The sequence below is a fragment of the Petaurus breviceps genome, unplaced genomic scaffold (genome assembly GCF_028583685.1).
Source record: "Petaurus breviceps papuanus isolate PSGF00001 unplaced genomic scaffold, PetGlider_PUasm1.0 91133, whole genome shotgun sequence".
Taxonomy (NCBI): Eukaryota; Metazoa; Chordata; class Mammalia; order Diprotodontia; family Petauridae; genus Petaurus; species Petaurus breviceps.
Window position 1 is genome coordinate 93,403,372 of NW_027187419.1, and position 18,186 is coordinate 93,421,557.

The following is an 18,186-nucleotide window of genomic DNA, read 5'->3' on the forward strand; positions in this document are numbered from 1 at the left end:
CCATATCACTTCCATATTCATGAACTCTGAAAGTATTTTGTTTGATCACATTCTATTGACTTTTGTCTATACTATGACCTACAGTTTTCTCCCAGGTCAGAACCTCTGTATCAGTCACACTTTTCTCCTTTCCCCACCCCGAATCCCTGGTAAACCAATTCAACTCTACAAAATGACCTTCTCTTGAGTTGCTTGCCTCTTATCTTATTGCCAACTGTGTCATGACAAGTCTCTGCCCTAGGTTACTCTCATTATCCATTGACTTTACTTATATGCTAAATAAAGAGAAAATTATACAACCATCCTGACTGAATCCAATACAGATTTGTGTTACATATCCTATACTGGTCCCTCACTGTAGTAACCCAACCTCCTCAATTAGCTCACTAATCCTCTCATCACAGTGGCTCTTCCAAACCTTTTTACCCCTCCTGAAAACTTCCATGGCTCTCCCACCCCGTCTCACCTTTGCCTCATATTTCACTCAAAAAAACGAGGCCATTTGCTATGAGTTCCCTCCTTTCTTCTCCTCATCTCACATATCTGAGGCCTTTTGCCATTATCTGCCTCTAGATCTGACATGAATAAGGATATCTTCTCCTTGCCAAGCCTAACCTTTCTACATATACAAGTGATCCCATTTTATCCTATCTCCTCTAGCAGACTGTCCCCTTTATCATCCTCTCTCACTTAACCTTCGATCTCTCCCTATCTACTGGCTACTTCCCTTTGCACACAAACATTCCCATGCCTCCCCCATTAGTAAAAGTCCCTTTCTTGGTCCATCCATCCCTGCTAAATATGATTCATATCTCTCCTTTATTTTATGACTAAACTCCACAAAAAGAGTTTAGTTCAACTCCAAAAGGTGAAGTTAATCAGGAAAGAGCTCTTGAGGAGGTAAATTTTGGGCATAGTGATTCCATATGAATTGGTGGAAGGCATAAGAAGAAATAGGAAGTGACAGCCTTAGGTAGGGTTAGGTCTTTGGCCTTAGTCATTCTAGAGTTTTCCAGAAGGCTACCAGGAGCATTTGCATATTCATCTTTTAACATGCATATAGCAGGGAAATAAAATTTAGTGAATCCAGTTTTCTCTGAAACTCCTCATACTGGTCTCCTTCACCCTCCTTCCCATCTCCCACACAACAGAAGTGAGAACTTTGTGAAATTTTCTTAAGACTAAGCATAGCAGAAAGAACTCTGGATTTGGAGTCAGACTTTATATCATGGTTTAAAATCCTGGTTCATCAACCTCTATGTCTTTCGCAAAATTACTTCTATTCTCTGGGTCTCAGTTTTCTTGTCTATAAAATGAAAAAATTAGACTAAATTTATTCATTCGGTAAGCAGTTATACAGTTCCTATGTATGAGCCAATGCACTGAGAATACAAGACAAAAAAATTTTAAAGAAGCCATTTCAGCTGTTTTTTTTAAAAAAAAAAATCTTTTTCTGGCTCTAGTAACACCCATGATTTTTTTTTCCAGTTGTAGTTTTTTTTTTTTTAACATCTTTCCCATATCCTGACAACTGATTCCTCCACATTCTCAAAATTGTGTCATGTTGAGCATGTCACTCCATTGGGTAGGCCCATGGCTGCATCCAGATATAGTATGTGTGTGTGTGTGTGTGTGTGTGTGAGTGACTTTAATTTCTGCAAAAACACCTCTGGGACCTGGAACAGCTCTCCTGTCAGTAATGAGAAAAAAATTTTTTTATAGAAATCTCACTAAATATTTTCCTTCTGTTTACTGTGTTCCTTCGATTTCCATGGTTAGAATATGAGTTCCCTGGAAATGAGGATTGTCTTATTCTTTTTATTTGTAGCTCTACTGTTTAGCACACAGTGCCTAATACAGAGTAGGTATTTAATAAGGCTTGCTGAATGATTTTTTCCTTGGACAATCTGACATGTCAGTTGCCTGCCAACATTTCTGCAAACTTGTTGTCCTCTCCATTTCTTCTAAATGTTTTATAAAGTAATACCACTCAGTCTTCAACTATCCTCCCCTGTATCAATTTGTAAATGTGTTTATATTCCAAACTGGCATTGTTCACAGCTACCATTTCTCTCTGGTTGATAAGAAGACCAAGTGTCTATTGACTCAGGCAGTCTCCTACAGCTCTAAATCCTATGATCTTTCTTTTAATCTTGCTTCTACATGACAGTCCCTCAACTATTTGAAGAAAACTCTCATCCCCACCAACATTCCAAAAAAGGCTTAGGCTTCTAGCCTATAAATAAACAAAGCTAATTCACCTGAACTTGCTTATAAAAATCTTTTACCTTTTTAATTAATATTGAGTGACAGGGACACTCTTGGATCTTTAGTGAAAACTACTCATATTTAAAATTTGATCTGGGTGCTTTAATTTAGCTGTGTACAAGTTGCAACAATATTCAATGGTATTAGCTGTCAGAATCCTCAAAGAATTTAAACAGCTGCCTTAATGAATCTTTCTATAAGGAAAGCCAATAGAGTACTGATCTATAAACATTTATGTACACTATGAGGTAATAACTTTCTGTACATAATACAGTGAATGCATCCTCTATACTGCTAAACTATACACTGCTTGGCATGCAGAAGTGGGTGTGAACCACAACTCTGATGTTTACTAGGCATGTTACCATGGGAAACTACTCACAACCTCTCTGAGTCTCAATCTCCTAATCTCCTCCTTAGATACTACAAGGGTTTTTGTGCAGAACAAATGAGATAATGTTAAGCGCTTTATAAACTTTAAAGCACTAAATAAATGTTGACTACTACTGCTACTAAGTATTCTGTTTATATTTTAAAGTTATTCAGTACTTTGCCCCAACCTATGTCTTTACTTTCATTATATATAAAGTCCCATCCCACACTGTATGGCTTAGTCAAATTGGCATTCTCTTTGTTCTTCACATGCCGTGTGCCATCTCCCTTTGCACTGGTTGTCTCCCATGCCTGAAAAGAAGTCCCTCTTCATCTTTTCCCCAAAGAAATCAGACACAGTTCAAAATACTACCTTTTACATGAAGGTTTTCTCAAATCCCTAATTTTAGTGCTCTCCCTTTATATTTATACTATAGATACTTATACATGTACATGAAGTATCATGTAATAGAATGTTAATCCTTGAAGGAAGGTATTGTTTCATTTTTCATCTGTATCCCCAATACCTAGTGCAGCGCCTGGCACATAAGGATAGGGATCGGGACTGAATTTGTGATTTAAGGGATATATAGGTAACTCTTAGGTGAGAAAACACCCTCTATTAATGCAGGAGAACCTTCTATGCAACTCAATCTTGTAGAGTCATGTAGAACACTGGGAGACTTAAGTGACTTTACCAGAGTCATATACTTACTCAGTATTTGTCAGAGAAGAAACTTGAACTCAGTTCTTACTGGCTTCAAGTTTAGGTCTTTATCCACTGTGCTATGCTTGCAAATAGTAGGTACTTAACAAATGCTTGTTGATTTATTGATCCGATCAAGCTATCAACTATCAAGGTGCAAATGAATGGGGTTTTTTTCCCTTCCTGTTCCATAAAGGATAGAGAAGTTGGATAAGATACAGAATACTGCTTTTCCCATGCAGAGGTATTTTATCTACTGTATTTTTTGTTGTGAGCTCTTTTTTTCTTTGATATCAGGAGTGTCTGCTGTTCACTGACGCCATAACCTTCTGTGCTTCTAATCTCTTACAACCTATTCCCTTTTCTTTTCTCTTGGGTCCCATGGTGTTTTTACTGGAATTCTCAGTTTTCATTTGTTAAAGACAATACAAAGCCAATCTGCACGTTTCTTTCTCTTTGACCAATGAATTGTTTTTGAGTGTTGTGTGTATTCTCTTTGACTATTCAACATTATTTTGCAGTTTTCATTGTTTGGGTGGTACTTTGGGACTCCTATTTCGACACCAAAGGTTGTTTTGTTTTCTCTTCTGGACTACTTCTAGGTTCTGTGACAATTCCAGATGGCTGGCTTCCAAGCAAAGCTGAGGTTTTACTGTAGAGTACAGCTGAGATTAGTTTGAATTTGTATTGTTATGATAAAAGTCTTTCAATATTGCTTTTTAAGAACTATAGTCCTTATGTTTAAGTATTTAGTCATCATTTGCTTCTTTTTCCTGAAAAGCAACAACCAAAGCAATTCTACATAAGGATTCCAGCCAGCTGGATCCAGTTAACTGAAGATTTCCTCTATTATCACAGTACTTTAGTGGATTCATGCATTCTCATATTTTGTATTTCTGTCTTAGTTTTCCAATAGGTCTTCCACAGAGGATCTACCTAATATACTGAAAGACTCTCCCTAGCTCTTTTTACATTTCTTAGATGTAAGAGGAGTACTGACTGTCTATCTGTTATTCCTCCTTTCTTTTTTCTTTTTTTTAAGCAACTGGGGTTACTTGCTCAAGGTTACACGGCCAGTTATTTCTGGATGTGGTGCTAAGTATCTGAGCCTGGATTCGATCCCCCAGGTCATCCTGACACTGGGGGCCGGTGCCCTTACTCGCTGAGCCACCTGGCCACCCCTAAGCAATTGGAGTTAAGTAACTTGCTCAAGGTTACACAGCCAGGTGTTTCTGGGTGGATGCTAAGTGTCTGAGCCCGGATTCGAACCCCCAGGTCATCCTGACACTGGGGCCAGTGCTCTTACTCGTTGTGCTACCTGGCTGCCCCTATCCCTCCTTTCTTGATACATGATTTCACATGTCTTTTTCGTACCAGTCCCTTTAATTTCTGATTTAGCATAGACTGATACCAGAAATAAGCTGCATCCTGGTTATTACTACCATTCATGTCCCCATTACCCTTTCAGTTGCCTGCAATGTTGATGGTTCATAGAATATGATGTTCTGAGATTTGAAATATAATTGTGGCTGGGAGAACATAAGGGTTAAAAAAATGAGCCACTGTGTTAGGGTAAAGCTTCGAATGATTAAAAGCACTATGCAATTTCCTAAATGCAACCTAGTCTGCTCTATTCCTCTAACTCAATTCTGAGCCCACCTTACTGTACATCTGCAATGACTCTATCAAACATGTCCTGCAGGATAAGTTACCAGACACTGAGGTCCTTACTTGAACTAAAGTGCCAAGCATTCAAATTCTGCTTTAGAGAGCACAACTCTGATGGGCTGGCCACGCTGTCTGAATGCAAAATGTACACTTGCCAGAAAGACTGTTTTATGGAGAACTCACACAGGGCAAGAGTTCATATGGTGGTCAGAAGAAGTGATACAAGGACATTCTCAAGGTCTCAAGAACTCTGGAATTGATTGTATAGACATGGAAGACATTGGCACAGGACTGCTCAGCATGGTGTGCCCACATTGGAGAAGTTGCCGCACAGAACTGAAACAGCTCAAAAGAAATACAGGATGCACAAATTTAGAGTATCCACCACAAATGTTCACATGGGTTATTTGTGCCCAACCTATGGTAGAACATTCCGAGCTCATACTGGTCTGATCAGTCACAGTCTGACACACTGAAACTTGACTGTGGTATAGTAATAACATTTTGGTCCTCTTCAAGAATGAAGGACAACAACTAACCAATCAAATATGTGTACTGATATATTCCCTCATCTAGCTACAAACAAAACTCTTAACAAAAGGCATTTTTCATTCATTTAATTTTTTCCAAATGGACTGTTATCTAGATCTTATGAGTAATTACAGATCTCCTTGCAACTGCTGTTCTGGAGTTTCAAGCAATAAGTTAATATTGCCCACAAATAGCAGCACTTAGAAGCTTTATCATCTATATACAAGGGTTCTTAACCTAGGGTTATAAACTTGTTGTAAAAAATATTCTGAAAACTGTATTTTTCCTTTGTAATCCTATATACTTTATGAACTTGAAAACATGCATAGGCTTCACCAGACTGCTAAAAAAAATCCCCTGACCAGGGAATCCCTCTTCCAAATATATGAGATATTATCAGAATATGATATATATTACAATATTCTATTATATTATTATGCAAACCAAAATGCTGTTTTCTAGTTTTGATCCAATGAATGAGTTTTCCCCAACTAAAATTTGAGTGACAAGTTCCACAAATTTAAATATGGTGGTGAATTTTTTCCAAAACTGATTCCCTATTTCTCTACTTAACAGAATATAATAAACATTTATTGATGACCCAGCACTCTCATTATTAAAAATTACTGTACTGCATTTGACCAATAGCTTCTAAAAGCTGCTGGGGGATGCTTTGGCTTTAAAGTGATCTTTCCCTGAATTCCTCTAAATGGTTATGTTTTTCTATAATGAAATGCTTTTTTCCCCCTTTCTTACATGTGACCTCTATTTTCTAGGTGGTTGGTCTCTTGGCCATGCCCACTGCTACCTATAATGTTGGTTGCCAGTTTAGCCCTCTCCTGTTTCTCCTGCCTCCTGTTCTTTTCTCTCCTTTCAGCTTTTCCTACCATTTATTTCATACCTCTTAGGTTTCATGATCAGAGTTTAGCTTTGACAATTATCACTAGTCAGTGAAAACACACCATTCTTCTAGCTAACAAACGGATTTAAAATATTTAGCACTTCTTACTGTTGCTTATATCCAGAAGCTATTTTACCTCCTTATATATTCCTGGCTATTTGGGTGCTGGAATCTCTCATCTAAGATAACTGAGGCATTACTATCCTATTTTGAACAGCAATGGCTACAGAATTATTATCCTTGTAAAAAAGTTCTGTCATGTTAGAAAAGTCCCAATCAGTGATGATTTGCAAGGAAAAAACTCAGGGTCTAGAACTGAAGTGTTGTGAGATTTTGGAAAGTAGGGTTAGCCACAGGAAGATTTTGCCATTAATAAACCTTATTAATAAAAGAAAATTGGGGTTGAGGAAAATATAGCCATGGTTAGGGAGAATGGGAAAGATAACCAGTGGAAGACTTTGCCTTAGGGAAAAAACACTTGAGAAATTAATTTCTAGTGATAATTTGATAATTTAAAAGAAATTGAAATAAACTTTTACCTGTAACAGCTGACATATAATTTTTTCTCTTTTCTATGCTTTAGATAAATATCTGCCATTTTCTCTTTGGTTTCAACAAAATAAGGCTGCTCTGGTGTGACATTTCGGAGCATGCTTAAGGCTCGTTCAACCTCTCCTTGGGCAAGAACTAGGTCTGCATTAGCAATAGTTACACGCAATTCTTCAGGCGTTCCAGAAAATTCATTGATGGCATCTTGCAAAACTTTTGCTGCTTCGTGCTATACAGATGAAATGAAAACATTACCTTAAGCAAAGACACACATAATATATGTATACCATGTATACCATATATGGATACATTTCCAATTATGAATATAAACTAAACTATATAAATAATGCATGGACAAGAATGATTTAAGATGTAAGAATAAGGGGATGAAGACAAGATGTTCATATATCCCACAAAAAATAACAGAAAGACATGGAATAAGGCTATTTCTTCCTCTGAGACAGTCAGAAAGGAAAGGAGATTCAGTAATGATACTGAGGAGTGGAGCAAAGAAGTTACAAGAGTTCCCACCAGATGGCATGAATCCAGCGAAATTGGTAAACTGGTAGTGATGATGTTGGGAATCTGAGAAAAGTACAATGTCTGTAATCTCCTTGTGAGGGAAAGAGATAGAGAATGAATAAGTATGGAAATGAACTTTTAAGCAGTAATGTTCAGTGAAATAATATTTTTTTATAACTCATATGCAAGGCAGTGGATAGATATATGAGTCAAAAAGACCAAAGTTCATGTCCTGCCTCTAATACACACTACACGTATGACAATTAACAGGTTAGTTACTCTCTAAATATCCCAAAGGAGGGAAAAGAGGAACATTTTGGTGAATAGTCGATTTTTTTTTTCAGCAAAATAAGAGGCAAGATTCTCAGTTGAGAGATTAGGGGGTGATGTGCAATAATTATTGTGGTTAGTAAGTCAGTAAGTGAGTTACAGAGAAATAAAAGGACTGCCTTGCTGCAGTGAAGGCCCAGTTGAGTTTATATAACATATATTTGAAATGGATTCAGTCAGGGTGGTTTTGTGACTTTCTCTAGCTTCATCTGGCAGTGAGTAGAAGCAAAGGCACTGGCTGGTAAGAGTAATCCAGGGCTGGGACTTGGTAGAGCACATTGATGACAGGATAAAAGGACAAAAGATTTAAAAGAAAAGGACAATGGAGAATTGAACTGGTTCACTATGGGATCAGGATAAGCAAGGAAGGAATAGTAAATCCAGTGCAGCGTGATGGCTTATGAAAGAAGAGTGAGTATGAAGAACAGGATCTGGGGTTGCAAGGCAGAGGGAATGACAACAGATTTTGATCAGATAAGAGAATTTCAAAGTTCATAAACCCAGAAGAGGAGCATTTGTGGATGAAGGCAAGATCCATGTAGCTGAAATGGGGTGGAATAGTTCATGGGAAATGATCAAGCTGAAGAACTAGGAGGTAAAGGTGTTTGAGGAAGCATTATAATGTATGTTTAAGTCCCCTAATATGAGGGCAAGAGTTGAGGAGGAGAGAAAGACAGGGTTTGGTAACTGATTAGATATGTTGGGTGAAGGAGAATGAAGAGTTAAGGATAATGTTGAGGATGAAAACCAGGGAGACAAAAGGCTGTATCTTTTGTATCTTCAAAACAAATAGTGAAGTAAGCATTTTTTGAATTGAATATTATTACATTCATATTATATTATTAATTATATATAATATTCTAATAGTAGATTGTTTAATCAATAGCATGTTATAATGTTTAATCATAAACATGGAACGTAATCTTAGGTACATTATAATATTAGTTTGTTTAATTAATAGCAGCCAAGATGATATAGAGACCCAATCTGTCCTCACAAACAGTTGCACTTTTAGGTAAGATGTAGTGTGATAATAGTGGAAAGACTATGAGTTCTGGAGTAAGAGGGCCTGGGTTAAAATTCTGTCTGACATTAACTTACCTGTATGACCTTGGGTAAATTATTTTAACTTCCCTAGGTCTCAGTTTCCTCACCTATGAAACGAAAGAATGGACTACATGGCATCTGAGACTCCTTCCAGTTCTAAATCTATTATCCAAAAAAATGACTCAGGTTACTGAGTAAGCTTCTCCCTAAAACAAAGTACAATTTTGTGGTTCTAATTCAAGGCAATAATTTTTTTTTCTTTAATCTTTTGGTAAAGAGGAATGAACCTTGTTTTGTACTTTTTACTAAGAAATACTGACCAAAAATAACACTACTGACCAGATACTCTGAATTATATCTCTACCTACCTGTTCTCCATTTAGGCGATGAGCATCTACCAACTCAAGAAAGATTGACAAACGATGACTTGCATCAACTTCAGACTTTTGGGATTTAGATTTTGAAGCTCCAATTCTTCTCATCCCAGGCAAATTCATTGCCATATGCAAAGTTTTAACAGCTTCTGCTATTTGTCCCATTTTCTTCTGTGACTGGGCTTTTATTAAATGATATAAAGGATATTCTCTTACCTGAAAATATTTTGACATGCTTGAATTATTTGGAGATAATTTTAAAATGCTAAAATGATAATATATATTTGAGATGAATGAAATCATTTAGGAAAGCATGTTTACATGTACTTATTTGCTTATGAGATTTATTTCCTTCCTCTTTTTTCACTTTTATATTATTATTCATTTAAGTAAAATAGATATAAGAAAACCATTATTATTGAGGATCTCCAAATGTCCTTCCCCTACAGAGAAATAAGATAGTTTACTTTCATTTTCAGAAAGACTAAAAACATATACCTCTAACAATCTTTAATATAACTATTACTCATAAACTGCTATTGAGTTTTATGGGCTGTAAAGAAGCTAGGAACACAAAAAAGTCTGTGCTGAAGGTGTTAATTTTGAAAGGCCTTAAGGATAAAATTTCAAGATATTTCAAAGGAAGGAGAGTCAAAAACAAAACAAAACACCAGAAAAAAGCTCATTGCACAATGTTTTTACTTAAGGGTACTTGAGAAGATATTAACAACTATTGACCCATATGTCTGCTTTCTCATCTCTCTACATAAAATCTTTATGAAAATAGTTTATACATACATCGAAGACATTCCAAATGAAATCATGAGGGACTATAAGCAAGCCTTCATAGGCAGTTTGCTAAAGCAGAATGTATTTTTATGATCATAAAGATCACTGAGAACTATAGAAATATAAGATTTTATTGTATTTACTGATTTTAAGAAATATTTGGAGCACCCCTCTTTTAGCAAAGAATGGGACATAAATTATTTACCCACTGATTGGGGAAGGTATAAAACTGACATAAGAATGTAACAATATTATTTTGTAGCATGACATGACAAATCTGAGAAATTTAGAGAAACATGGGAAATCTATATGAACTGACAAAAAAATAAAATAATGAGAGAGGATTACAACAATGCAAATGAAAGAATAAAATCACAAGAAGGAAGTTGAACCTTGAATAATGGAAAAATCAATACAGGTACCCAGAGAAGAGATAATTAAACATACTTCTTAATTTCATAGCAGACAAATTTGGACTATTAGCACGGAATAGTCTATACATTGTCAAACATAGTTACTGTATTGGATATGTTTAACTGTTTTTGTCTGGGACTCCCCCATTCTAAAAAAAAAATACTGCCTGTGATCCATCTGTCCTCACTAGCTATCATCCTATATATCTCCTTCTTTTCTTGGTTAAATTCCTTGAGAAAGACATCTATAATTGGTTTCAACTTCCTTTCTTTTCTTTTTAAATGTCTGCAATCTACATTCTGAGTTTATCATTCAACAAAAAACAGAAACAACTCTCCAAAATTACCAATCATCTCAACTGCCAAAGTGAATGGCCTTTTCTCGATCTTCATCCTTCTTGACTTCTCTGCAACTTTAACAATGTCAATTAGTGTCTCCTCCTTGATACTCTATTCTCTCTGGTTTCCACAACAACACTCTCTCCCAGTTCTCCTCCTACCTGAGGAAGACCTGACTTCTCTGACTGCTCCTTACTTTCCTCTGCTAAATCTTTATCCATCCTGCTCCTGTAAACATGGAAATCCTAGAGGGTCTATCCTGGATCCTCTTCTCTTCTTCCTTTATACTATTTTACTTGATTATCTCATCAGCTCCCATGTTAATTATCATCTCTATAGCAATGATTCTAAGATCTATTTATCTAGGCCTAGCCTTTCCTAACTTTCAATCCAGAATCTCCAATTATATAGGAGATATCTTGAACTTGATGTCCCACAGACATCTTAAATTCAACATGTTCAAAAAGTGAAGTCATTATCTTGCCCCACCCCCAAATCCTTCTTCCCAGCCACCCAGGTTCACAACCTAAGTGCTATCCTCTACTTCTCACTCTCTTTCACCACCATATCCAATAAATTGTCATGGCCTGTGAATTTTATCTTCACAACATCTCTGGTATGTTCCTCTTTCTGTCTTCTGATGCTGGAGTCACACCTGGAATATTGCAATAGCTTTCTGATTGGTTTCATTGCTACTCAATTCTTTCCCTCCTCCAGTCCAAGCTCCGCTAAGTAATAAGAGATCTCCTAAAGCACTGGTATGACCATGTTATCCCAGTATTCAATAATCTCCAGTGGCTCCCTATTATCTACAAGATCAATGAAAATACTCTGGTTTGCCCTTTGTAACCTGGCCCTTTCCTAGCTTTACAATTTTTTTTTTTATATTTTAGTCTTTGCTTTAGCGACACTGGCTTCCTTGCTGTTCCCTGTACAACACCATCCATACATTTTAACTGGCAGGCCTCCATGCCTGGGAAGTTCTCTCTCCTTATTTCTGCCTTCTGGTGTGCCTATAAGAAATCTTTCCTGATTGCCTCTTGGTATTAGTGTCTTCTTAGTGAAATTTTAGTCAATTTATATATATATATGTATATATATATATGTGTGTGTGTGTGTGTGTGTATAATAGTTTGTACACAGTTGTTTTCATGTTGTTGTTCTATCAAGGCAAGAATTATTTTTGCCTCTCTTTAGCACAGTGCCTAGCATACAGAAGATAATAAATAAATACTTGTTGACTTGTTACAAAAGAAGGTCCATTTTGGAGGGAGATTAAAAATGACTGAAAGAAAAAAGGCATCAGTAACATACTTTTTTGTTTTCTAAAGGAAAAAAATAATTTGGCTCAGGAAAGTAAAATGCAGTTTCAAATGCTCTTCTCAGATAAAGTATATTTCACTTTTTCAAAATTACACAAGACTCCACAATGGACATGACTACAGAAGTTACTTTGTTCAATGGTCTCTAATGAATAGAGAAATGGAGTGATGTACTCAGCCCAAAGTGTTCACCAGAATCATGGAAGATGTCCTATGTAAAATCTGAACAGAAGTATTTTCCATTGATGGTAAAGTTCTCTAAATGTTGCTATGTGAAGGTGTAGCCTAGCATCAAAACCTGAAACACTACAAAGTCTCTCCAGTTAACTCCTTGTAATTTGAAGGAAACTGGTCTAGTCATTCACACCAAAAATCAAAGTGAATGAAAAATGTACATTGCCAGGAATGTAGATATTTGCCTCAACGTGCATATCTCGGACAATGCTTCAAATAGAGAATGAGCGGGATCGAAAATTGAGATCAGGCTGTATTGAATTTTAGAAAGTGTGCAGGGCTTTCAAATTTAACAGTATGTACACTGTTCAAAAGCCAATTTTGTTTTAATAAGTTATGATTATAACATAATCTTAAAAGAAAAAATTATAAATAACTCAAAGGGAAATGGAAAGATTCATGGTGGGAGTAATATAAGAGTGGAGCATGTGAGTAATGATGACTTATGTATTAAAAGAAGAGAAAATGATATCAAGTATATGTACAATCAGAAAAGGCAGTTCTGGTCAATCACAGAGCAAGAGAGAAAACAAAGAAATGAACACTCTTAGTGGTATACTTGACTTGTAACCCTTATTTAAAAAAAAAAAAAAAGCTAGGGTTCCAGCAAAATGTGTCAATGGAGATACTCTATGAAAGATTTATTGTACAACAAAGGTAGGAGGAAGATAAAAACATATTGTCATTTGAAAGGAATACTCACATTAATAAAAACACAGACCATTCGTGGAATTTAAGTATCATCTGAGTTTCTAGACACTATTATTTTTTTTTTTGAGGGGGGGAGGGAGTTTAGGAATGTAGGCTAAATATAGTCCATTTTTTCATCTAAAAATTTACAGCACACTTCATTCAAACACCTTTTGATACTACTCCTGTGCATAAAAGTTACATGCTATAGGTTTCTATGCTGGAGACTGCAAAGATCCCTAAGAAAGTAAGTATACAGAGGAGTAACTCAGACAACACTGAGAGATAAGAAGGCCAGTGAAGAAGACACTAAGAATAATGAAAAATAAGCTCTACTGCTTAGAAGAGAGAGAATGTGAGAGACCTTTCAGTTGCCCTATGAAATAGCATATATTGCACTCCCTATCTGTAACTTTGAGGCTTTACCAAAATGACTTAGGATTTTATGTGTCAATATTACTAGAAGATTCTGGAATCCCTACATGGGCACATGAGGAAGGTAGCCTTTTCCTTTGAAATTAGTTTAAGAAGAACCTGAACTTTGCTTTTAATGCCAGAGGACACAGTGCTAGAGGATAATTATACATAAATAACCAGGATAAAAATATAGTATACCTACATCTTTAGTCATATGATGATGTCCAAAATGACAAGATAGCACTAAATTATGATATTATTCTATAAAGTCATCATACCATAATTCAAAATTTCTCAGTCACTATACAAAATCGGTGACAGGATTTGTCACCATTTTTCTATGGTTTAAAAGGTCTGAAAAATTTTAATCTTTCTCATTTCACCCTAAAATAAAATGCGTAAAGTAAATTTAAATTCTAAGTGAAAAAAATTGCATTAAAATGAAATAATCCTTAAAATTTTACTTAAGTTCCATGGAGAGTTTAAGTCTGGAGAACTCACCTCAAAACTATAACTCAGACAAAGTTCAAGAGATTGAGAGCACAATTTAAAATTATCTTGAGACAAATAAACTTGAGCCATGAGAAGATGAGCATCTGCATAGGAAGGATTGTGTTTCAGGCAATGCTTTAGGTTACTATGGGATGCTTCGATATCACCTAATAATGCAAACAAAACATCTAAATAAACCATAATTCAAGCAATTAAATGCTTAGCAATATTTCTATAGGAGACATTTGCTACATCAAATACATCTCTGGATTGTTAGTTCTTTTAGTTCTCACAAAGAAAAATCCATAGGTTGGTTAGCTTTGCTCTAGAGTTCATGGCTATAAAAATATATATTTAATCCATGTTAGTTAAAAGATAAGCATAAATAACTATCATAAGCTCCTTTTCAGTTCTGATAAGGCAAGAAGGTTAGAGTTTGTCCTGAAGGTAAGAGAGTGGTGATAATCATAGGAATCAAGGGACACCAAAGACAGTTTTATCTAGCCTTGATCCTGTTCACAAATGAACAGTTTATGAAAATATTTTTGCCCTGCATAGTTGTATTCAATGTTCCTTCGGCTGAAACATATCATTTGAAGGTTTTTGGGAGGAAGAAACAGTACCCACATAATATGGCTATCTTTAATTAAATGAGCTTGATTCCCAGAAAATTGATTAAATCATTATCATTAGATTGTGGTTAACTTATATTAATTCTTTTTTTTTTTTTAATAAAGCAATCGGGGTTAAGTAACTTGCTCAAGGTTACACGGCCAGTTATTTCTGGATGTGGTGCTGAGTATCTGAGCCCAGATTTGATCCAGGTCTTCCCGACACTGGAGCCTGTGCTCTTACTCGCTGAGCCACCTGGCCGCCCCTAAGCAATTGGGGTTAAGTAACTTGCTCAAGGTTATACGGCCAGGTGTTTCTGGGTGGGTGCTAAGTGTCTGAGCCCGGGATTCGATCTCCAGGTCTTCTCAACACCAGAGCCGGTGCTCTTACTCGCTGTTCTACCTGGCCGCCCCAACTTATATTAATTCTTAAAATAAATAAAAGTACTAATTAAGTCAATCATAGTAACATAAATCCTCAGTTTTATCATTCAAAAGTAGCTCATTGAAAATAACATCATCTGATAACTCTATAATTGAAAAGAATAAAAAATTAGAGGGTAAATCCTAGAAGGGATTTTTAGCATCTAGTCTAGGGATTTCAAAATGAATTTTTCTAAGTTTGGTCAAAGGAGTATGTAATTTAAAATCATTGTGAAGACAAAAATTTAAATAGTACTGAAAAATTTACTGAAACTTAAAACTTTCCATTTGTACTGGAAACCACTCGTTTATTGAAAACCCTCTCTTGTACAGAAGAGAAAATGGACACCCAAAGAAGCTATGTGACCTGCAGTATACCACTGAGCTTCTTAGTTATGGTAGAGCTGGGACTTAAAATCAGATCTCCTGATTCACAGTCCAGTGCTCTTCCTACTCCACAAAAATAAAAATTACTGGATTAGAGGTAGGCTCCTTAAAACTAATTTCTTCCTAGGGGCAGCTAGGTGGCACAATGAATGGCACACTGGCCCTAGAGTCAGGAGGACCTGAGTTCAAATCCGGCCTCAGACACTTCACACTTACTAGCTATGTGGCTTTGGGCAAGTCACTTAACCCCAACTGCCCTGCCTTCCCTCCTCAAAACTGCCCCCCCCCCCAAAAAAAAACCCAAAACCCTAGTTTCTTCCCTAAGGGCTTTTCAGAGCTAATTAATTTTTATTTAGCATCCAAACATGCAGAAGCATAAAAAGACAAATTAAATGCTACCTATGCTTCTACTTTTACCTACATAGTTTCTGTGATAACTGTTATCTTCAGAATGCAAAAAGCTAGTCAAGAAAGGTAACTACTTAATGCATTCCAAATCTTTAGAAAACAATGCTTTGTTCACAACCGTCTTGCATTTGAAATACCAATCTAGACTTAATGCTCTTATTCAAGGTCTCCAGTCTGGTACAACAGTGTTTTTCGAAGAGTCTATTTAATGGTAAATGATTAACATTAATTGATCATAATCTACAGAATAATCCAAGAGAGGAAATATTGCACTACTTTATTTTGAATCAAATATGCACATATATATTCACATGAAGTATAACCATATAATTTATTTATTTAACCCATTTAAACAACCACTTTGTCAATATTATAATAAGCAAAATGTCACTTATAAGAAGTTTAATTTTAAAGGCATATGTTACCTGATAAGTACTTTACTTTTGCAATTAGGAAAAAAGCTTTCAGAAGACCTGGTACAGTTCTCACAATAATCTCCAAGACTGAAGCACAACATTTGAGAAGTGGAGAAGGTGGCTGTCCAGGGCTTGTAGGCTAACAATAAAAACAAATTAGCTTATTACCTTTTACCATGATTTTGTAACAGATTTTCTCCAACAGAATGCATACATTCTCATTCTCTCATTTTTTTCCCTCTGAGAGAGGTACAGAGAATACACACACACATACATACACACACACACACACACACACACACGCACACACACATACACCCTCATTTCATTCTGGCTGGGAATTTGGGGGGGGGGCAGTGCTTCAGAACTGTGATTTCACCACTGTAGGGAGATACAGATTGAGAATTCTACTAACATAGATCCGTTACATACAGTCTTAGAGCCTTGTCTAGGATACTGACTGAAAGGTTCAGTGATTTATCTAGGTTCACAAAGCCAGTGTGTCAGGTGAGACATAAACCTGGGTCATCCTGACTCTTGAGGCCAATCTTCTATATATAATACAACACTACCTTTCATTTTAATCTAACATTTTCAGAGAAGAAGGAGGGGGACATATTAGAGGTTGCAGAGATGAAGTGAACAGGTCTTGGCAATAGATTAGACACAGTGGGGGGGAGGGGAATGAGAGACAGGGTTTAGGATGATTCCTAGGTTGGGAGTCTAAAGAATTTTGAGGATGGTATTGTTATTATTTAAATATTCATACAGAGATTCAAAGAATGCTTTTGGTTCAACACTGTCATTTATCTGGCTCCCCAATTCCATAAAGATGCTATGTGAACCAGAGTTTCTACTCAGTTAACATAATTCCATAAAGTACAGCTTTATGCAAGGAATTTGGTGAATAACTGGATAAGGATATCTAGGAAATATTGAAAACTAACTTGAATAAAAGCAACCTTAGTCTAAAATCTTGGATTACTGACCTCAAAATAGCCTTAGACTAAAAGATTTTTAGACTTGGAGCTAGAAGACATGGGACTGAATCCAGCCTCAACCAATTACCAGTTTGGTGATCATGGGCAAATGATTTACCTCTCACTGTCTAAGCTTCTTTGTCAGTAAAGAGGGATAATAATTCTCACATTACCTACTTCATAACGTTGTTATGAGGAAAGTACTTTGTAAATGTTAAAGAGTTTAAAATATGAGTTCTTGTTAACCAACAGACAACTATTCCTCAGAAGTACTGTGAAGATTAATTTTAAAAGAACTCAGAAGCTTTTAGTCTTTATAGAGAATGGAAAGTAGAATACATTATATATGTTAATAGTCTACTGTGTCTGAAATGAGGTTTACTTTCCATCATGGAGGTGTTTTCCTAATTCTTGTTATGGGTGTTATTTTATCTTTTTGTATAGCCATCTAATACTTTGAAATTAATCATATCTTGAATGAGATGTCCAGGAGACATCTTAAACTCACTATGTCCAAAACAGAACTGTTTTTCCTCTTATAGCTTCCCTGCCTCCTACCTTCCCTATTACTGTAGAGTAGGGCTTTCCCTTCAGCGTTTCTTAAACTGTGGGTCTTGACCCCATATGGGGTCGCAACCCACAATTTAAGAAGTGCTGTGAGGGGTGGCTAGGTGGCACAGTGAATAGAGCACTGGCCCTGGAGTCAGGAGGACTTCAGTTCAAATCTGGCCTCAGACACTTAACACAAAAACTAGCCGTGTGACCTTGGGCAAGTCACTTAACCCCAATTGCCCTCCAAAAAGCAAAAAACTAAATTAAAAAAAAAAAAGAAGTGACACGAAAAGGCAATACCATTCTCAAAGTTCTTCAGGCTCCCAACCTAGGAATCATCCTAAACTCCTCCCTATCTCTCATCCCCTTTTCCCCCACCATGTCTAAGCTATTGCCAAGATCTGTTGACTTCATCTCTGCGATCTCTCTCCAATATGTCCACCCT

General features: G+C 36.3%; 1 protein-coding gene across 1 annotated transcript in view; it reads right to left on the minus strand.

Annotated features, from left to right (window-relative positions):
- The window catches only part of TTC21B (tetratricopeptide repeat domain 21B), a 98,874-nt gene that overhangs the window by 42,589 nt on the left and 38,099 nt on the right, over positions 1-18,186 (minus strand). Inside the window, exons 12-15 of the mRNA XM_069080289.1 lie at positions 16,219-16,348; positions 13,974-14,131; positions 9,263-9,484; positions 6,986-7,224 (exon numbers count right to left, since the gene is read on the minus strand). Of these exons, the coding sequence (XP_068936390.1) occupies positions 6,986-7,224; positions 9,263-9,484; positions 13,974-14,131; positions 16,219-16,348 (749 nt within the window). The remainder of the gene's footprint in view (positions 1-6,985; positions 7,225-9,262; positions 9,485-13,973; positions 14,132-16,218; positions 16,349-18,186) is intronic.